Source organism: Bemisia tabaci, chromosome 4 (genome assembly GCF_918797505.1).
Source record: "Bemisia tabaci chromosome 4, PGI_BMITA_v3".
NCBI classification, from domain to species: domain Eukaryota; kingdom Metazoa; phylum Arthropoda; class Insecta; order Hemiptera; family Aleyrodidae; genus Bemisia; species Bemisia tabaci.
This window is the reverse complement of record NC_092796.1, coordinates 10,552,323-10,575,318: the sequence shown is the minus strand read 5'-3', so window position 1 is coordinate 10,575,318 and position 22,996 is coordinate 10,552,323. Positions and strand designations below refer to the sequence as shown.

Sequence of the window (22,996 nt, the reverse complement as noted above, 5' to 3'; positions counted from 1 at the left end):
GTGCAAAAGATCCATTGGTGAAAACACGATAAATGTGCAGCTTTGAATTTGAGGACTAACCCAGATAAATTGAAAATCGATCTGTATAATCGAGTTATCGAAATTTCTCGCATTCATGTTCGATTTTAAGCCATTTTTTGTTTTGCCAAAAAAAAGGTCAGTCTGGGTGCGTGCGTCAATAGGTTGACACGAAGAGGAAAACTGCGTGCTAAATATGCTACTACTTGATGAGAGAGGGAAGAATCGCTTAAGCATTTTTTGTCAATGAGGGATGCCAGGCTGCAAATTAATTTTTTTCCGATTTGAAATTCTGAAACTCCTCATGCAGATGCGAAAGAGCTGTTCAAGTCAAGAGCTGTGTCTGAGCCACGACATTGAGACATTTAATAAAAATTGTCATCTTTACCTGCTTGACATACCCGTGTACGAATTGAAAATCTGCATTGAAAACTTGAACCTCGCTCGACAGGCATCAGCGTCAGTAAGAACAAAATAGGCACTAACAAGCTCATTTTTAGCGTGGACGTCACCAAAAGTGTGTGTACCATGTCTCTGGTTATAATTCTAATGGCCGTAAGCTTTAATATGATAGGTCCTACCTCATGTACCTACCGTAAGTTATTTTTGAATTTGTTCATCTTGGACCTTTGGTTTTTCAGTCCTTTCGCATAGTTCCATAGTAATATTTTTTGTGCGATGAAAATTGAGATGAGGGAGTGGCTTGCTGTGTTTGGAAAACAGCACAAAATTTGAGTTTGAACGGACAAAATGATTCAATTCAACATTGACAACATTGTTTTAGGATAGGCTGCAGGTAAAAGACAACTCATTTGTGCTGAAAAAACAGATCTTCAAAAACACAATCCTCATCAAAACATGTACCTAGAGCATGCTGAACATGTCAAAAACTTTCAAAAACAAGTCATAAGTGAGAAATTAACTCGCTCCGGCTTAAAAAGAAAAATCGTTATCAATATAAGTCAAATTTGGCATTGAAAACAACCCATACCTTAGGCAAATAATTGAAGGTTGGTTCAATACCCATTTTCCTTCACCTTCTCTGATCCTAGCCTTTATGATCTTGTCAAAAAGAGGGGAAAAGACACCACTTGGGAGAATTCATAAATTCTTAAACATACAAACCGAAAGTAGTTTAGTGCTCGATTTGACAGAAATGTACTATGTCTTTTCGAAGTGAGAAGTGTGAAGTGTCCGTAAGTATAATGGGACTCAAGGGTAGAGTATTTGGATTGCTGCTCAGATTCCTGACGGAACATATGCGAATGAACCTGCAAAACAATCTGAATAAATAAAACCAAAAATACTTGGAAGCTGTTTTCTCAGAAATCCATCGTCGACCCAAGGGCCTTCTTACAACTATCTCTTCAAATATATCCAGTGTTTAACCACGTCGGGCCTTCTTACAACTATCTCTTCAAATATATCCAGTGTTTAACCACGTCCGTCGCTTTTAGGCGAGCTACTTCCTACTGATATGGAGGAGTGCCACGAGATGAAGGAGATATGCAAAAATAAGGGAGGATACATCATTGGAGGAGAACGTGTACTGCCGATCATGCGTGTACATGTACAAGAAGAGATGGAAGATTGGGAACGTGAATGTGGATGTAGCATAAGCCCAGAAGTGTATTCTTATCTACAAACTCATCATTATGATGTCGACGGTTTCCAGTTTTCGGTGTATGATGACTTGCCTGGTATCCGAGCATGGTTAGAAGAAAACAACATCAAATTCTTGCCAGGTATAGAAGAATGAGTCGAAATATTTCCCTAATAATTTTGAAGTCAATCAAAAATATTACGAAATGCATTTGAAAAATAAAAACACACTAAAATACAAAAAAAAACAAATGGATATACAAGGCCAGAGGAGACATAAAATAACCAGGACGTTTCGGGCCAATTACATGCCCATTCTCAACTGGAGCAGAAGCTAAAAAATGTAAAAATTACAACGAGAAAATGAGCATGCAACTGACCGAGGTAGGAATCAGTGCAAACCTGAGAGTGCAATCCAGTGAGTTTGCACTGATTCCTACCTCGGTCAGTTGCATGCTCATTTTCTCGTTTTAATTTTTACATTCTTTAGCTTCTTTTCCAGTTGAGAATGGGCATGTAATGTGCCCGAAATGTCCTGGTTGTTTTAAGTCTCCTCTAGCCTTGTATACCCATTTGTTTTTTGTATTTTAGTGTGTTTTTATCGCTGTCTGCATTCGGGCTATTGTGTCTCTCGCTCTCTTATCACTAAAGCATTTGTTTATATATTTTAAAGAAATCGTTCGTAAAATTTTAATTTAAATAAGGGTATTCTTGCATCTATCTCCTTAAAGACATCCAGTCTCTAACCACGCCCTTCGCTTTTAGGCATCAATATGGAGAAGTGTCACAAGTTTTGCTACAAGTATGGAGGATACATCATTGGAGGACTTCAACTGCCGACAATATATATCTTGCATGGACGGGAAGATACGAACAATGGTGCGCCTGAATGCGAATGTAGATTGAACTCAGGCGTGGAATTTTATCTAGAGAATGAAGGTTATAATGTCAATAGTTTCAAGCTGTCGGTGTATGATGGCTTGCCCGGTATCCGGAAATGGTTGAAAGAAAACAAAATCAAAATCAGACCGAGGTTCAAATTTAAATATTGAAAGATTCCGAATATTTTCCTTAATAATCATCGAAGTCCATCAAAAATATTACTAAAGCATCTCGACAAGGCATCTCGGAGATAGCCAAACATCGCATATGAGATACGTAGTTGCGGACTTAGACCGTCGAAATTTATGTTATTTGTTGTAGCTTTCTTTGAATAATATTAATGATTAAACAGTACTGAAAACGTAAAATTCCAGAAAATTCACCCAATCGTTTCCTTTCTAAAATGAAAATTAACTCTGGAGATTCTAACTAAGAAATGTCCCTGCTGCACCCAACGCTTCAATGGATTTGCATGCACATTTTTTATTTGCTTCATCTGAAAGTGCTTAAAGAGCTGATTTCGCAGTATTTTCTCTAATTTTTTTCTGATATGGGAAATAATCTAAAAATGTATTTAAAAGTGAGAAAATGCACCACCTTGTGATGTCATCTGGCGGCATTTCTCACACGAACACCCGTATTTTAGCAGATTAGATCATTTTGTCATATCTTCTCCAATAATTGTTCAATTCATGAGCCAAGGGTATCCTCGTGTTCAGTTCGCTCCGTAGTTTCCACTTAAACACGATACTTATCAAATTGCAGACACCTGCAAAGTCTCTATTGCATGGTCGTTACTGCTCTTTTCATGGACCTCGCAGATTTCTCGCAGTGTCCAACGTATCTTTTCCATTGGTGCGCAGAGGTCAGACGTGAAATTCTTGACTATAATTGTAAATTTTAATGCTTATTTTCCCCTGGATGCTCATCAGGGGAAACTTAACAGGGAAACCCATTGGATCCACTTTCATATTTCTCCGTTTTGTTTTAACGAAGACATAAGTTTTTAAAGTTCATCGTGTGCAGTTTCTCCTTCTGACTTGCTCCACCGTGCACCATAGATTGGGTCCGATTTCAGCTGAAAGGAACCAAGTCGCATCAGCTATTGTGAAATTTAACTGGGCAATTCAATTTTGCTCAAGAGACTGTTTGTGCGCATGACATTGACAATTTATAGGAATGTGCTTCGTACTATGCAAAAAATTCACTGAAATTCGCACAAAAATCCGTAAAACCATTTCCATGTTAAAAACTAAATTGCCCAATTGTATTTGGCAATAGCTGATGTGACTTGGTGTTTCTTTCTGCTTAACGCGGTCCATTTTTACGGATGTTGAAAGAGATTGGATAGTTGAATCGGTGGATGTTAAAACCTAATACATGAGTTATCTCATAAACTATAGAATCAATGGCATCCTTACGACGCTTAGAGCTTAGCAGAATATGAACTTGCAATGTTTTAGGGTGCTGAAAGAGGTCGGATAGTTCAATCGGTGGATGTTAAAACCTAATACACGAATTGTTTCATAACCTGTAGAATTTAGACGTCCTTATCAAGCTTAGAGTTTTGCAGAATATGGACTTGGGATGTTTAAGGGTGCTGAAAGAGGTCGGATAGTTGAATCGGTGGATGTTAAAACCAAAAACACAAATTATTTCATAATCTGTAGAATCTAGACATCTTTATCAAGCCTAGAGTTTTGCAGAATATGGACTTGTGATGTTTTAGCATCGAATGAATCGGCTGTTTGGGAGACATAGAATTAAACGCTCGGACGGAGGGCTGTTGCTTTTAGGAAGGGTGATTTGGTTCCGGGCGAGGACCTTCCCCGCTTCCGGCGCCGGAACCATCGTCCGCCTCCGATCCCCCAAATCCCTCGCCGGAAGTTACGTAAACTTCCTTACTTTCGGGCTGGATATCGTAAAAGTCTCGTCAGATTTCCCTATCGACCGCATAACTCACGGGAATATGCCCTCAAAACGCGAACGAGGCGATGAGTACGTAAAGGGCGCATCTCGGTTGCGAAGTTTGGGAATCCACTGTGCTAATTCATATTTTAAAGGGGAAACTGATGGGTAAATGGAGATGTTACATGTGTGAGGAATTTCCGATTTCACTATTGATTCATATGTAAAAGTTTGCGTGAAACACGATGGTGCCCCTGGCTTTCTCTGAAATCAACTACCAAGCTCAAAAAAAGCTCTCAAGTTGAGGCCAAAATGGAGGGGATATCCCACGCTATCCTGAGAGTCCATCTCTACATCAAGACAAACTCTCCATGCGAAGATAGGGAGCAAAATACATCAGCAGGGATACCGTGTTTTCAGTTTTGGAGTCCCCAAATAAAGTGGCAGCCTTGTCAATGTACTTGCTCCCTATCTTTGCATAGAGAGTTTGTCTTGATGTAGAGGTGGACCTTCAGGATAGCGTGGGATATCCCCTCCATTTTGGCTTCAACTTGAGAGCTTTTTTTGAGCTTGGGAGTTGATTTCAGAGAAAACCAGTGGCACTATCGTATATCTCGCCAACTTCTACAAAAGGATGAATAGTCAAATCGCAAATTCCTCACACATGCAACATATCCATTTTCTGTAACTCGTTAAGAGCGTTGCAATATCTTAAAGGATATTTGGTAAAAGTTTCAACAAATTACATGCATATCGATGGCTAATATAATGTTAACGCTTCTCTGCGAACTGACGATTCTACAGTACCGGGAACAAACTTGGCCATTTTTGCAGTTTGCAATATTCCTATTTCATTACGGCGTATCCATACGCTATACATACGCCTCATCTCATATTAATCACAGCACAGAGATACAACTATTTGTGAATGATAAATGTCCGTGTTGCGTCTGCAAAATTGAAGGCACTCATGCACGAGGCGTGAACTCGCGATGTTCCGCACTATGCTGCCTGTGAGTTGCCGCTCAGATTTGGGAAAAAGGTAATAAACGAGGCCGGAATACATACTTCCTATCTTCGGCTGTGTTGCTCAGGTAGCCCCTTAAGCACCACTACAAATCACAACACTCAACACAATATTGATTTACAGCAAGGAAGATGCGGCGCGTCAATAACGGCGTAGAGATACGACTATTCGTACTTGATGGATGTCCGTGTTGCATCTTCAAAATTGAAGGCGCGATGGCATGCCACTTCAAACATGAGATGGGACAAGGGAAAAGACGCGCGTTGACGACGGCGCAGAGATACGACTATTCGTACTTGATGGATGTCCGTGTTGCATCTTCAAAATTGAAGGCGCGATGGCATGCCACTTCAAACATGAGATGAAGCAAGGGAAAAGACGCGCGTTGACGACGGCGCAGAGATACAACTATTCGTACTTGATGGATGTCCGTGTTGCATCTGCAAAATTGAAGGCGCGATGGCATGCCACTTCAAATACGAGATGAAGCAAGAGAAAAGACGCGCGTTGACGACGGCGCAGAGATGCAACTATTCGTACTTGATGGATATCCGTGTTGCATCTGCAAAATTGAAGGCGCTATGGCACGAGGCTTGACTACGCAATGCTAACATGCTGCGTATGAGTTCTCACACAGATTCGGGAGAAAAGTTTAAAAACGCGACCCGAACATCTCTTTCTTACTTTGCCCGTGTTAAAACTCGTGTTTTTCAATTTGATGTCTGATCCTTTTTTAGGATATATTTGTAGTGTAGACCTATATTTGAAGCTCGTACGTACCGGCCCCATAAAACCTGCGTGGCACGTGTTTTTCGCAAGTCTCGGGTCAATTTGACCCGGGTTAAACGGAATTCTGCCATCCTGAGGGAAAACGCCGTATGAACATTAGAGAATTGCCAAGTTTCCTTCGATAAAATGTTAATTTTTGAGGAAAGTTATGAATATTTTTCCTTGAAATTTTCAGGAACTTAAAATAAAATTGTGTACAAAATTATCCGAAAAATCCAAAGGAAAATATTCACAATTTTACCAGGAAATTCGTGTTTTATCAAAGGAAATTTGGCAACGCTTGAAGGCTCATACGTCGTTCTTCCTTAGCATGGCAGTATTGTTCTCTTGTCTTGGATATACTTCGATCTCAATGAATGGAACGTTAGCGCAGACTTTGAGACATTGCGACCGAAAGGCGCCTTTTCTACGCCCAGCGCTTGAAATTAGCTGGACACGTACATCCATGATACTCAACGAACAACAAAGTGAATTTTTACGTAAACGTATCAAGTGGAATTTCGGAATGAAATGAGTTCATAAAGTAGATGAGAAACCGGCAATGCAAAAAATATTTACTCATTATTATTAATAATTAACTACTCAGTTTAATTATAGCGCAATCAATCTCACTACTTGGAAAAAAATGACATTGCGGATTGAACAATTTTGTAGCTAAAAAAAAGCCCAATAACATGTTTAAATGTATATTTTACAGTAAAAAAATGCTATGATTTACCCACCCCGGTGGTTAAAATAGCTTTCCACTATTCTAAAATGCACTTTTGAAACACGTCGGCTATATTTTTTAACAATTGAATTGTTAGATCAGTAATCCACTTTTTCGCATTTAAGGATCCCATCCAGTTAGGAGATAGGAGATAAGCAACATGCATAACTCTCCGATGTATTAGTAATCATTGTAGCATGTACTTGCAATTTACTGCAACCTGTGCCTCTTGGGCTTGACCGGAAGCTTAAGTTACTTGAAATTGGACGTAGTTATGTTAAAAGTAACAAAGTGCATATGAATTTAATCAAAACAAGTTGGTTTTTGCAATCGCTAGCGATAGCAATATTCGTCATGGGAACTTTTGCTTCTGGGATATGAAAATTTTAAGGTACAGTTCGTTTGTAGTATCTTCAGAATTGAAGGGGCTATGTAATTTTGTGTCGACATCTCTTTTTTAACATTTTTAATTTTTTTTCTTTGCATACAAGAAAGCTGTTATTTACCAATTATTTATTTTCGTTGGGTTTTTGGAAGTTAACGCATTTAACTTTCAGTTTCGTTTTTTCGGCGTAAAGTATGATATTTTTACTCTACGCATATGCCCGAATACGCATCATAACGACGGTGAAACTACCAAACCACGTATCTCGTTTGCGGTGTTTAAAAATCTCCGCTCACATTTTATTTTTTTGAAGTAGACCAAATCAATATCATTCCTTGAAATTTTCACAGAATTTTCTCCGCACGAAGAGGAAAAATCACGGAAATTTTCAAGACTGGACGTTAAGTAGCTTTTCATTCAAAAAATAAAGTATGACAGGAAGTCTGCGACGTCGCAAACCGAGATACGTGGTTTGGTAGTTTCACCGTCGATAAGTGACCTATGTGCTTCCTAAGTTGCCATCTTAGCGGCTCTGGTGCTTGCACTAGAGCTGCTATTCCGGACGGTCCCAGCTGGGGAGTATCATTGGACCATGTTACATTGGAGAGACCGCGCGTTGGTTAATGGGAATCGGCGCCATTTTCTGCTGTTTAGGGGGGACTGATTTTATTTTAATTGATATCTTTTTCCTGTGAGCGAATGCTATGTTGTGTAGTGTATTTTTGGAATCATGGTGATACTGTCAATAATGCAAAACGGGTCTGTGCTTTAATCTCGCACTGGAAAAAATGTACTTTACGTTTAAAATTTGAAAATTCAAATCTATAAGTTTTCGCGCTTTTTTCGAAGAATGCCGTGGTTGGAGCTTCCTAGTCATACTACTCGACATCAGCTGATAGCAAACAAAGGTTACCAAGGAAACCGTAAACGCGTAACAACTACCGTCGCCAGAGCCGCTTTCCGACGCGAATGCGTTGGAGCTTCCTGCTTGTTTTTCATTCAAATAGATGTAACCGAAATGTTAGATGTGTACTACCTATACTACTTTCATGTCATTGCTTTATTTATTTATTTACTTTTTGCGTAGGTATAAATTGTTATTTTTTGCTGAATTTTGGAGAAAATATTGCTTTAAGAACGTGGAATGTAAATTAATTTTATTGAAAAAAGAAAATACCATCATTAATTTGGGCGAACAGAGAAAATATACATCAATATTTGGGTCAACATCTCCCTGATTATACAAAGGATGAATATATTAGTATTTCCGTATCAAAAAACTTAGCTTTTGTCTTCAGAGATACGATGATTCTAGTCCCAGTCAATTTGTTTTATTGAAAAAACAAAAAAACAAAAAATAAATAATAAAAAAAAAAAAACAACTGAAATGTTAGACATACTATTTTCATGTCTTTCTATTTGTATCAATAGGTACTTTTTGCTTAACTTACGAACGTTGAATGCAAATTAACTTTATTGAAAAAAGAAAATAACGTCATTAATTTGGGGGAACATGTGGCTGATTATATGAAGGAGGTATATTCCAGTATTTTTGTTTAACATATTAACTCACGAGAAAATGTTTGTACATTTATCATCTACTATTAATTATTTTTTGATGATTAGTCTAAAACATTCAATACAACCATTAAAAAGTAGTTCCCATCGTCGGGTATCGAACTCACGATCGCCGGGTGCCCGCATCTAATCACAAATACGAGGCGGTTTAGTCAACTAGGCTATGACGGATCCACGTGGGCGGGAGTAAAAATAGCATTTAAAAGACTCGGGCAATGGGCGGGACTTATCACAAGAGACCTCGACGCTTTGTTGCTGAGAAAGCGCATTGCTGTAGGAGCCATGGTTCGCACTGTTTTAATGCGTCTCGAGGTTCATCCCAGCACGCATTCCGATCGCGGCAGTTGAGCTAAGGCAATATTTGCGTATCCATGAATTAAATCAATCAATCGAGCTCTGATTTTGACTTCTTTATCCGTAACGAGTCCTCCAGAACAATTTTCCACCTTGTACGATGGTTATTATTTCTTTACTTCTATTTTTCAAATTTGAGGTGGGATAATGGCGGCTTCTCAAGAACACCGAGGTAGGCGATCTTTTGCACCAACGAACAGAAAACTGATGGCGAAAAATAACCAATCAGAACCTCCCAAAAAAAAGAATTTGCCTAAAAACGGAACTTCGTGGTTCTGCGCAGATTTACCAGTCAGACACGACATCTCAAGGTGGAAAAAAACTCGCTGAAAGCGAATTTTAGCAATCAACACAACTTGACGTAGAGACATGATTGGCTAAAAAATACAACGGTTTTTGATACATCGGAAAATCAACCAAAAATCGGAGACTGGGCGAAACGCTCAAGGTCGCAGAGGTATAGGGAATCCCATAGCGAAAGCAACGGAACGATTCTAATATCATGGGGAACTCCGTTCCCATGACAAAAACTGTGAAGCACGCAAACCCTGTGTGCATACAACCTTTTTATTTAATTAATTTGTACTTGGCTCCTCTCAGCGTAAATCCGTTCGATTTTCACTCTTCAAATGTTAAGTGCTTGCCGATAATGAAACAGAGCCATGTAGCGCAGCGGACCCAAATGGTTCTCGTGTGTAATCGATCTGAAAATTGGTCAAACTTAAATTATTCCTGACAGCTTTGCCCTGGAACGGGTCCCCGGAATGTATCGACTGCCGATGGCTTCAGTTTAAAAAATGCATTAGATAATTCAGACGTTCATCAGCGGAGCGGAGCCGAGTGTTTTATATTTCATGATTCGACGAGGGTTTGCTATGATTGCGTTCCTACGGCAATTATAACGGATGATAAGTCGGCCTCCCCTGTGACATTTAGCGTGGGGGTCTCGTATTGAGGAACCCGTTGTTTCCATTCATGCGCCGCAATGCCCGTTTCAGACCGGTTGCGCGCGGACAGTTGACAGGGTTGCCACAGTCAGGGAAAACCGGGAATCGTCAGGGAATTTAAAGTCGGGAAAAACCTGAAAATGGCAGGGGAAAATTGTCAACTTTCATCTTTATCGTTGTTGGTTTTTTTTTTTTTTTTTTTTTTTTTTTTTTTTTTTGGTGAGTATCACTTGAAATTTTCAGATAATTTAGATTGTATTGCAGATAAAATTCTCTGAAAAATTGATGGGAAAATATGCACAATTCTCCTTAGAACTCGTATTTCGTCGAAGGAAAGACAGCGTCAGAAAGCTCATACGGCATTTTTCCCAGCACGGCAGTCTATAATACGTGAATACGTATCAAATACGCAAGTTGCAAGTCGGCAATACTGGCATTCCTCCATTTACACGTGTGCGAAACAATTCACGTTTATGGAAACAAGCCTCCTCGCGTGGAATCGATTATTTATTATGGATATAATTAATGGAAAAGCAGTGTCACCAACCTAAGAGAATCGCCACTGCGGATATTAATAAATGAGGGGGAGGGGGTGTATAAAAGGGCGTAATATAAACGCCTCAAATATGTGTCGTATGACGATAACCGGAGGCAATACTTGACTGAATATTCATAGAGGAAGTGAACTTTCGAGCTTAATATGACCGGGGAGGTACGTTCAACAGGTGGCGGATGGTGAGTGGCCGACGGAGAATACGGCTATTTGCGGCTCATTTTATGACAGCGAATAATTTCGAACCGCTTTATCGCTCGCCGTAAACGCCTCTCGCTAAAAATATAATGGTTTGATTATAGCTTCCCCTGCAATGAAATCTCCAAGCGCCACTTCCGATGTGGAAAAGGTAATGCTGCAAATAGACCTCGGCTCTTGAGAAATGGCGCAATGTAAGGTTTTGACTTTATATTCGCGAAGTTTTGGTGGTGATGAGGGCGAAGAGTGAGAAAGCTACCGATGGAGATGCCGTGTTTTTGCACGGCGCACACTGGAAAAAAACACATTGGATCCAGAGTCCTAACTCTTAAAAACATCGACAAGAAAAAATACTTTTAATTCAATCGGATTTTTGCTTAAATCAAGAACCAAGCCTCTTAATTTGAGCGGATTTCCTTTTGATTTAAGCAAAAATCTGATTGAATCAAGAGTATCTTTTCTTGTCAATGTTTCCAAGAGTCTGGACTCTAGATCCAATGTGTTTTTTTTTTCCCCAGTGCACAGTGGATCGAGTCCATAGGAGTGGCTGGACAAAATCTGAAAACTTTAAAACTTAAAAAGTCTGGTACTGGCTGTCATGGTTCTAAGAGATCACATAATTATGATTAGGAACCTAGCAACCAATGTTTTTTTTTTTTTTTTTTTTTTTTATTTTAAATGTTGTTTTCATTCTTCCGTTTGGAGCTTATGCGCGTGTTTCCAGCCTCGAACGGTAACTTCTGTATGGTCTAAAAAATTCAAGGCATGAATCATATTATCAACATTAGTTTTTACGAAATGAGCGCAGTTTACTTGAAGTCCTTTTTTTCCATTTTAGTATTCTGTGCTGTGTTAAGTCGAAAATTTGATCCATTGATACACCATTGAATGTTGCAGAGAATTATGAAGAATTGTAATTGAAACCTCTATTTCTCGAGATAAATTCGGTGTAGGTTGGTTTCCTTCTTCGTAACTTGATGCAATTGTTCAACCCTACTCCACTCGCTTTCACGGTGCAAAAATAAAAGGACCTAGTGACGTAAACGCATTAATCTACTTTTACCAGAGCCAGGAACATTATCCAACGGAAGCACCAATTAATTAATGATAATTAACCTGTACTGACTAATGATGGAACAGTAAACACATATTTAAAACGTTATGACCTCACAACGCTTGTTGACGTATCTGCATCAATTATTTTCATATTCAAGTTATTTTTGATGATTAGTCTTCCCCTTCTCCATGGCAACTTTTATTTGGATTACATTTTGCAATAAGGAACCACTATCAATGGCTCTCCCATAAAAGCACATATCAGCATAGGAAAATCAATGGCATGTATGTTGTTTCTAAAATGGGCCAGAAATAGTGGTTCCTTATTGCAAAATGTGATCCATTTTAACCCCCTCGGTCCCAGATTTTGTTCCCCAACGCGAGGTATCACAATTTATAATATAAAGGGATGCATTTGTAATGAGTTTACAATCTCTTAAGTCGTCATTTTCGTGGTGGTTTCTAAACATTTCCAAATAATTATTTCTATGCCTCTATACAGTTGATGCCTTCAGAAATCAGAAAAATGTCGTATGTATGGTGTCGTATCAAATTTTGTCTTTGCCAAATTATGCTTTTTCAAGCGGGAAGCTCCAAAAATCGGAAATATCTCTTGCAGATTGTGAAGTTAGGAATGAATTCAATTCTTCCTGATGCAATGGATTAAATTTTGCAATCACTGAAACAAAAGATTGGTAGAATTTACCATTCCTGCACGGTGTATTTCACAGAGCATGAAGGAATGGTACCTAAATTCTACCAATCTTCAAATCAATTCTACTAGAGGAATGGTTACCTGTACCAGTATATAGTAACGTTTATCCTTCTTCTGATGGCAGAATTGTCTCTAAATTAACGGTGTGTGAAATACAGCGTGAAGGAATGGTAAATTCTATCAATCTTTTTTTTTCAGTGGCAAGGAATCACTATCTCTGGCTCACCAATAAAAGCACATACCTGCATAGGGAAATTAATGGCATGTATGTTGTTTCTAAAATGGGCCAGAAATAGTGGTTCCTTATTGTGAAATGTTATCCCAATTATCGTGATTTATCAGCCACTTCCCGCAAGACGCGCCGCACCTCTTATTTTCGCATTGACAAAAGTTTGCAATAAACTCTCTTGCCAACTTGCCATTAAGTCTATCTTCATAAGCATTATTAGGTGTAATCGTTATTAAACTCGACCGAGCGAGCAGATACACCTGTCACAAAAAAAAATTAATCCGCGCTTAGTAATCGATGTACAGGGGAACAATAACAGAGAATTTGTGCCAAGCTTGAGACAAGTCCGCTCCAGTTCTGTCATTTCATTTGATCCTGTAAATGACGCGCATATTTCTTCCTCTGCGAAGTAGTATTACAACTACCTTTTTTCCTTTTCATCTGCGAAACGCGGATTCTATCCTTCATGCTTAACTGAGCCACAATTTAAATCACACCATTGGTTTTCTGGCGCTGTTTCATGGCTCCATTTTACGTCAATGTGCAGCAGAGGTATCGGTGAAAAAGAGAGAAGAAAAACAATGCGAAAAGGGAGCAAACAATGTTTTCAACTATAAAAATAAATTGTCCTCCAGGCTATCGACTCTCACCAGGCATGGCCACGTGTCCTCTCGAATTTATCCTCAATTCTCTAATTTCTTTAAAAAATTGAGAGCTACTACACTCAAAATACGCGCAGCTTTGCTTTGAATTAGATCCACCATGTTGTCCTATGATTGAACGAAAATATAAATAAAATGCAGCGGGATATGCCACACGTCCATCCAAGAGGCGGAAAAAATAGATTTTTTTGATATCCCACCTTCCAATCCAAGCGATGTAATTTGGGTAAGGCAAACCTGTCCCTCTCTCCACGTTATGAGAAAAGTACGTTGGTTGTACGATCTGAAATTTGTTTTTTATGAAACACCAACGTTTTTTAGTGTGGTCCAACAGGTTAACATATGACCAATTTTTCAAGTTAACCACGCCTGTATTGGTCTATCTAAATGCAGGTAAATAATCGATATAGTATTGAGGCAGATAATCTACCCACTGATGTAATCTGCCGCAGATTGCATCAGTGCCTAATTTGGTCAATATTCGTGACATATTTAAGAGCAGTGAAATAGTGTTACCAACCTCATAAGAATCACCACTTCCTACAATCGACAGGTTTGCTGAATGTCAATATATTTTTGCAGAAAAGATAGTAGCAAATGAAACGTTTAAACCTTATACCCGATATATTTCACGTTCAAATATGCACGCAGGTTAGTAGAGAATCCTTATGCACTCTGTGAAAGCGCTCTCGCAGAAGCATGGGTTTAGTGATTGTTGCATCACTCATTTCTGCAGGAAAATGTTGGACTTAACCTAATTAATCCTATTTTCTAAGAATTCAGGAAGCTCGTATTGTAAATCTCGAAACCCACCCCATGTTGGGGTGGCACTGTGAAACGGGTGGGAATCGAAATCCCCGGATTCTGGACTATGCCAGGTCCGGTGGAGGAAGGGGGTTAAATTGTCATATTTCCGCGGAATTTCGCCAATTTTTCTCATGGTCACCAAAAAAAATATCGTATATCTCAAATCACTCCGTCAATCATAGCAGGGTGTTAGTCGTTGGGTGACGGATACCTTACGATAGGGGGAGGAGTCAGCGCTTAACAGGGGGAAGGGGGTCAAAACGTGACGTCATCAGCGGACCCCCTTGACCCCTGTAAATCTAAAAGCTTCTTGGGGTTTATAATGCAGATGTTGCATATGTGAGGAATTTGCGATTTAACCATTGATTCATTTCTCGAAGTTCGCAAGAAACACGATGGTCCCACTGATTTTCTCTGAAAGCGACTCCCCAGCTCAAATAGCGCTCTCAAAGTTGAGGCTGTAATGGAGGGGATATCCCACGCTATCCTGAGAGTCCACGTCTACATCAAGACAAACTCTCCATGGAAAGATAGGGAGCAAATACATTAGCAGGGTTACCGTGCTTTCAGTTTTAGAGTCCCTGAATAAAGTGGCAGCCATGTCAATGTATTCGCTCCCTATCTTTGCATGGAGAGTTAGTCTTGATGTAGAGGTGGACTCTCAGGATAGCGTGGGGTATCCTTTCCATTTTGGCCTCAACTTGAGAGCGTTTTTTGAGCTTGGGAGTTGATTTCAGAGAAAGTCAGTGGCACTATCTTGTTTATCGCAAACTTTTACATACGAATCAATAGTCAAATCGCAAATTCCTCACACATGCAGCATCTCCATTCGAGTTCATAGGTTGGTTGCCTTTTAGGGCCCCAAGAGCTACATGACCGGATGAAACCTACCCTCCAAATTTTCGAGTTGTCCACACTCTCCCTATAAAGTTACTCTAGTCAAAACGTGACGTCATCAGCTGACCCCCTTGACCCCTGTAAATCTATAAGCTTTTTGGGATTTTTGGGGTTTACAATTGGATGCATTTCTGCCAAACGGAACTATGTGCATTAAGACATGAACCCTGAGACTCATAAGAATGCATGCAAAACAGGGCTCACGTCGTCATGCACGTAGTTCCGTTTGATAGAAATACGTCCAATTATTAATGAGAGGGATAAAGAGAGGGATCCTGGTTGCAATTCCGCGAGGAGATCTGGCAGACGGGGATGTTCGGCTGGCGGGGGCCGTGGGACGAGGACGCGGGGCGTTGGGAAAAGCCGCTCGCTTTGGTGGATTTGAGTGAATCGGGTGGAATAATCCTTGTGTTTTCGGTGTCGCTTAATTATCCGTGCTCGGTGGCGACGCCGATGGACTCCGCATCGATGAACCTTAATACTCGGAGCCGCTTCCACGGCATCGTAACGATGGTAACATCGATTGCGTCCGCACCGACTGGATTTAGACTCCGCCGTCGACGGCCGAGCACGGGATTTTGCGGCCCTTGCTCGGTCACGCGTGTCCCCGTCCGGCGAGCGATTTCAGCCGCCTCCTCAACCGACCAATCAGAAATCCCCGGTCGTAGATTTTCGCTGAAGCAGAGGCAACAATCAACATAGGACGTTTTTGAAAGTCGGCAACACTGTATTTCATACGTTATAATTGGACTGCATTTTGAAATTTGGAACTATACATTCTGGCCCATCTGAAAAAAAAAAAAACCTTTATGTGCATAGGGAAATTAATGGCACATACGTTCTTTTTAAACCGGGCCAGAATTTATAGTTCCAAATTGCAAAATGCAGTCCAATTGTAAATGAAACCATGAATTAGCAAAAATCTCACGATAAATATTTCTTTTTGAATTTCAAGTTTTCGAAAAAATTGAGGTCCTAATTTATAAACTTTTTGGTTGCAAAAGGCAATGGACCACTAGACTAGGTACGGATTTCAACATTCTGATACATGTTTCTTGACTAAAATTTTACGTTGAGCACGATGCGCACAACGAAAATTACCGAAATCGACTCCTTACGAAGATATTTAATGCTTGGTGCGTGAATTCAAACCACCCGCTCATGAAAACTCAATGTTCTACGTGACTCACATCGCGCGCTAAACGTTATCATGAACGTTTCTGCGATAAAAAAATCTGGCAAACTCAATCTTGACGCTTTGGCTTAGCTATAGCAAATTACTTATAGTTTGAAAAACACATGGTGGGAAGTGAAAATTGCTCGATTGAGAAGCTTACTGAAACCGGTGCAGTGCGCGATTTGATTCACGTAGAGCTTTGAGTTTCTTGTGAGCAGGCAGTTCAAATTCCTCTTAACCAATGTGAATAAAAACGTTAATATCTTCGTTTGGAGTTTGTTTCATTAGTTGTCGTTGTGCAAATCATGCTCTACGTGAAATTCTGGTTAAGAAACATGTATCAGAATGCTTGTATCCGTACCTTGTCTAGTAGTCCATTGGACGTATTTTTATCAAACAAAACTATGTGTAGATAAGAAATATTGAGTGTGCTCCAGAAAGCTGGATAAGAAACAATGTAAAAGTGGGCGTGATCTCTTTTGAAGAATTGGAAAAGCGGGATTTTACATTCTATCAAATAGACCTATGTGCCAACTGAATGCAGAATTCATGAGCCGCGGGCATGGCAAGAGAGCGTTGTAGACACGGCTCATGAGTTAATGACCAACGAGGCGAGCTGCACGACGGCATCCATCTCCGTTGACGTCACTGGCGCTTTATTATTCTCACTCACTCTTGCGGCCAGAGAAATGACGAGCTCCATATTTCTCACCTCCACACTTTGCTCGATAGGAATACGTCCAATTTTGCTTTAATGGACATTAAAAACTAGATAAATTTCAGAGAGAGGGCTCCTGGATCACCCGCTTCTGGCAGAAGCCCCCCTCCCCCCAACCACCACCACTCAAGTTGGGAACGGTAGAAATTCTACCGTTGCCCCCCGCGTAAAATCCGGGCCCAGGTTGAAGTTGAATTAAATACGACGTGATTTTTGTGAAGACGCGATGACGTGAAAAGTTCAGCGCTGCCTGACATTGAGAAAGGGAGGAGGGGGTCAAAATGTTGAAAAACAAGCCTGACGTCATCTCGTCACCTTTAGGCCGAAGTTTCACAAGCGGCATGCGACTTTTGAAAATTTTCGCCGCCATTTTATTTTTTTTACATAGAAATTGTTGGTTGAATCTGTTTGAAAAGCTCAATGAATTTTACCAGCAGCACTCAAAAAATTCAGCGAAATCTTTAACAGCCCCGTTGAGCAATTTTTTTGTACAACAATAAAATGGCGGCGGAAATTTTGAAACGTCGTCTGGCGCATGTGATACTTCGGCCGGAAAGTGACTTTCCAAGAACGGATCCTAACCAGGTTTTAATTTCCATCCTTCAAGTTGAATGTAACCAGTTGCCGGGCACGTAGCGCCAATAAAAAAGTTTCACGCCTCCGGAGTGAAAACAAGGCCGGAAAACGGCTCCTAATTCTATTCGGCTGTTTACCATAAGATCAATTCCCCGGATCGGGGAGCGCCGCTTTTGAGTGCAAATATGACGGGATTCGGAGAGGACCCGGAGTTTCCGGTCCCTCTCCCGGAAAAATGATGAAAGCGCGTCCCCCTTTTAATATTAAAAGATCACGTTACCTCCCAGTCCCGCGCGTCGCGGTATCTTTTCCGCGGGACCGGAGCAATAAATCTACCCAGTTTATTCTCGGAGCCGCGCCGCACCGTGGATCCAGTTAATTGCAAGGTCGGACAATTGGATTTCATTTTGCAATTTGGAACTATAAATTCTAGCTTGGTTCAAAAACAACGTATGTGCCATTAGTTTCCCCATGCACACAAGTGTTTTTCCAGAAAAGCCAGAATTTATAGTTCCTAAATGCAGTCCAATGTTCGGAAAGTTTAAAAGATCACAACTCCGTTTATACAGGGTGTCTACAAGTCCGAAAAGTCCGGAAACACTACCGATTTTTTAATGGGGTCCGGAAGTACTGAAAAAGCGCGGAAATGTCGCGTAAGGTCAGCGGAATTTTTTTCATTTTTTGGTCATTTAGGTCGCAATTTGAGCGAAAAATTGAAATTTTTGAAATTTTTCGAATTTCGTCAAATGGAGGTACTAAAAAAGTACGGCATTTTTCTATCGAGGAGGTATTGAATTTTTTGGGAATGTACTGAAAAAGTACCGTAGAAGTACTGATTTTTGGCCCGCCTGTTTTAGTAGACACCCTGTTTATTCGAAACTTTAAAATTTTAAAAGTGGTACCATTGGTTTCCCCGTAAAATTTTCTCCAAGTAGAACTCCATAAAATTTAAAATGTGACTATTCAAACACAGAGGCGGATGCAGCAATTTGGCAGCACCGGGTTTCGTCCATTTAAACTCATGGAAATGTATCGATTCTTGGAGGGGTCAGGTGCTCCGACAAGCACCGATTATTTAGCATAGGTTTAAATGGAGGAAATCCGGTGTTGCCAAATTGCTGGATCCGCCTCTGTTCAAACATCAAAAGTAGTTTTAGTTGAAAATTTCATGTCCGACCTCTCTCCTTGACTCGATCCACTGTGCGCCGCTCCGTCTTGTTTTCCGAGCGAGTCGCGAGGAATTCTATTTTTTTCCCGCCCGCCGCGCCGTCTCATAATCACGGTACATTTTGCACCTAATCGAGCGAGAGGTGGCCGAGCCGCGCGACACTAGCGCGCGCTGCGGTGTGCGAGCGTAAGAGGAAAAACGCGGAACATGTGCTTCGTAAAGCGAGGTTTCAGGGAAACGGGGGAGGGGGTGTATTAAAATGAGACAACGCCTGGAAGAGAGAGATGGAGGCGAGGGACAGAGTTGCAAAATTAAATCTCATGTTTAAAAGATTATGGATTCTGGTGAAATGTTGCGAATTCGAGGTTTAGGACGCTTTGAAAAACTCTCCGTTGGTTTTTTTTCTTCCGAATTCACGTACTCATAACTCATAAGTGAATCAGTGAGAACGAAAACACACCAACTCAGTAACTCGAAAATGCTCAGTTTTCATGAAAGACTATCAATTTTAATAAAGTTCATTGAAGTTGAGCTTTTTGTTCAAACTCGGACCTTTACAGTGTCCTTAAGTACTTTACTTTCGACACCAAATATCTTTTTCTTAGACTAACTTCTACACTTACTGTGCAGTTTTGCGTATATCTTGATTATTTTCATTTTTACGAGTTGGTGTGTTTTCGTTCTCTCTGATTCAAGTATCAGGGTGGAAGGAAAATGCTGGGTTCGCTTTTTTTTTCGTGGGAACCTTTTCCAAAACCTTGATTTTTTTGTCTGCCCCGCACTGTCCTTCAACGTAAAAGATAAGAAAATAAATATTGGGAGAATTCGAACAATTCCACAGTTTATTTCATATGAATTTTATATAATGATGATAAAATAATCACCATGATTCTGATAATATAATAGAACAAATTTTCCTAAAAATCAACTCAATGTTAGTCAAGCTGATGCCTGGAAGAGAGAGATGGCAGTGAAGGACAGAGTTGCAAAATTTAATCTCATGCCTAAAATATTTTGGATTTTAGTGAAATGTTGCAAATTCGGGGATCAGAAAAAATCCCTTGGTGTTTCTTTCGAATTTACATGTCCTTGAGTATCAGGGTGAGAGAAAAGTGCGGGGGTTGGGTTGCCTTTTTTTCATGGGATCCTCTTCCGAAACCTTGAAATTTTGTTCTGTCTTTTGATGCCCTTTACTGTAAAAAAAGAAGAAAAAAAAAAGAAAAGAAACTGCTGAAATCAACTCGATATAAATCGAGCTGACTCCTTTTCAAGTTTTCTCACGAAGCACCAACGAATTGATTTACCAATTGAAGAGTCGACCATAATTTGTGATGGAAGTGTTCATGTTCAGAACATTGCACAAATGTGCACGGAAGCCCTTAAATTTTACATTGTTTTTTTAATTCCTTGTGTGACCAATTAAAATAATGATATTCGTCGTCGTCGATCTTATGTGGCAGAGCACACACGGACAAATGGACTTCATTTTGCAATTCGGAACTATAAATTCTGGCTCTTCTGGAAAAACACCTATGTGCATAGGGAAACTAATGGCACTTACGTTATTTTTAAACCGGGCTAGAATTTATAGTTCCAAACTGCAATATGTAGTCCAAATGAAAGAGTCCTCCGATTTTGAAGCATTCATTGAAGCTTTTGCAATTGTTTTTACAGATCCTCGAAATTTTTAAAACATTTTTTCAAAGTTCCACGAAAAATCGTCGAACCTTATTTCATTTTACTCATCTGAAGCCCCTGATAAGTCCTTGATCTTGGTTTTAAAAAGCTTCTGTAAACCTCAATATGCGGTTATGGCAGGTGAATAATATCACCGAGGAGGGTAATTCAGTGAAATAAATCGAGATCGACAATTTTTACAAATTTTTAACTCTGGGGCCAATCAATTTTACCTGCATGGCATCCTCTCTGTTTATTTTAAACGCTGTGGGCAACAGACTCACTGGGGAAAAAAACACATTGAATCTAGAGTCCAGACTCTTGAAAACGTTGACAAGAAAACATACTCTTGATTCAATCGGAGTTTTGCTTGAATCAAAACGAAATCCGCTTAAATTAAGAGGCTTGGTTCTTGATTTAAGCTAGATTCTGATTGAATCAAGCGTACTTTTTCTTGTCGATGTTTTTAAGAGTCTGGACTCGAGATCCAATGTGTTATTTTCCAGTGCTTGGCAACCCTGCAATATTTGCAAAAAAAAGGTGCGGAAAGAAAGTGAACGGAAGAGGAAATCTGAACGCTCGCGGAATGCACATTCAGCAAAGAGCATGCACATGAGATGTTAAGGTGAAAGGGGGGTGGATGCACGGAAGGTGAGGGGGGGGGGGGCGGAGAAGAGGTTGAGAAACGTCGGGGCTATTAATCAGACTGGTTACATTACAAGAGGCGTGTAAATACAAATTCTCGAATGCAAGTTTTCAACCCTATTACCGTATTCGCCTCCTTCACCGCACGGCTCGACCATACTGCCGTGCTAAGGAAGAACGCCGTATGAACCTTCAGGCGTTGCCAAATTGTCTGTGATAAAACACGAATTCCCTAGTAATCTTATGAATATTTTTCTTCCTATCTTTCAGAGAATTTTGTTCGTACTTTGATCTAAAGTTCCTGAAAATTTCAAGAAAAAATATTCAAATTTTTCCTCAATAATAAACGTTTTATCAAAGGAAATTTGGCAACTCTCGAATGTTCATACGGCGTTTTTCCTTAGCACGGCAGCATAGACTCAGCCTTTTGAATAATGAGGAGGCAAATAAAAACTTGGCGCGGTTTCTCCCGCCCGGCGACCGCGACGCAACGTTGCCGTTTCGGCCAAACCGCAAAGCCCGTTTCTGGTTTTGCAAAGGGAATACGATGATCCTGGCCCCATCCGGCGGCGTCGGTGGTTTTTGGTGGAGGTGTCGGGCAAGATGCCGAAAAAGCAAGGTGTTTCACAGCAGGCTCTGTTTGTTTTGAATATGTTTGAGGCAATGCCTCTCAACCAGATTATTTTGTCAAGTACACTTAATTTCAAAGGAGTGAAATATGTTACTTGGTAAACTGAGCCCACCTCTTAATACAATCTTTAAACATTTGCCGTTATCTTCGTACATTCGTCCCTCTTTTTCAGTTGAAACCCGTAAATAATGTAATTTAAAAAATAAAAAGGAGTATCAAAATAATACCTTCAATTTTGCTTTGTCTCTTTATATTAATAATTATATTAATCTCTTTAAATAAGATTAATCTAAAATGAGATTATCCAAAAATAAAAATTTCATTATTTATTTATTTACACTTAATTTAAGAAAAAATCAACTAACACTTTGCAGTTACTGTTTTCATAAGGAGCCTTTGCCAAAAACATACCGAAACCAGCCGAGCCTCAAAATGAAGCAATATTTTCAGGAAAAGTTCACAAATTAATTCCCAATCAACCAATGACATCAAATGTACGTTTGTGGATTTTAATTAGTTTAGCTAATGAATTAATAAATTGCCTTCTCCTGTTTTCCTATGAGCGAGTCTACTTGAACCGAATCGGAGAAAGCACCAAACCTATAAAACGCCTTCAAATAGCCGTGATACCACGCAATGTCAAGGAGTTAAAATAGTTGCATGCAGACGCCTGACACTGATACACGACTATACGAGGAACGAGCTGATGTAGCGCGCAGCGTGACTCTTTCTCCATACTGCATTGCTTCAGCCGTGTGAATGCTTTTTCGTATAGCTTTATGGAACACCTCATCTAATTACCTTCAGTTTTATTACCTTTTTGATAATTTCACCAATTTTTTCCCCGGCCTATTTTCCTTAAACAAGCCATCTGACTTTAATCATGAGTCTAAATTGAATTGAATCAGTGAGTTCGAAAACACACCAACTCGGGTTGTTTTCAATTTTCACTTTTTTTACGGTTTAGTAACACTAATGGATAGAGGCATCTGCGCGCAAAAGCAAATTTCGAAATTGCAATCGGAAGTGCTCGAAACAGCGACGGGAAAAATCGAAGTATTTCATTGAAAATACCAATTTTCGGTCAT

The 22,996-nt window shown here is 39.9% G+C and overlaps 2 protein-coding genes across 5 annotated transcripts in view; one reads left to right on the top strand and one right to left on the bottom strand.

The window, feature by feature from the left end:
• wake (ankyrin repeat and fibronectin type III domain containing protein wide awake) overlaps positions 1-22,996 on the bottom strand; it is a 370,794-nt gene that overhangs the window by 293,782 nt on the left and 54,016 nt on the right. The gene's annotated exons all lie outside the window — the stretch shown is intronic.
• Positions 333-2,870, top strand: LOC109033452 (uncharacterized). Its single transcript, XM_019046075.2, has 3 exons — positions 333-613; positions 1,476-1,763; positions 2,386-2,870. The coding sequence occupies exons 1-3, from the start codon at positions 547-549 to the stop codon at positions 2,670-2,672; spliced, it is 642 nt and encodes a 213-aa protein (XP_018901620.2). The 5' UTR covers positions 333-546; the 3' UTR covers positions 2,673-2,870.

Excerpts from the sequence above, each read along its gene's own strand:
- LOC109033452 (XM_019046075.2), top strand. The coding sequence starts at position 547 with ATGTCTCTGGTTATAATTCTAATGGCCGTAAGCTTTAATATGATAGGT. Across the intron at positions 614-1,475 it reads TCCTACCTCATGTACCTACC|GCGAGCTACTTCCTACTGAT; the intron begins GTAAGTTATTTT and ends CGTCGCTTTTAG. Across the intron at positions 1,764-2,385 it reads CAACATCAAATTCTTGCCAG|GCATCAATATGGAGAAGTGT; the intron begins GTATAGAAGAAT and ends CTTCGCTTTTAG.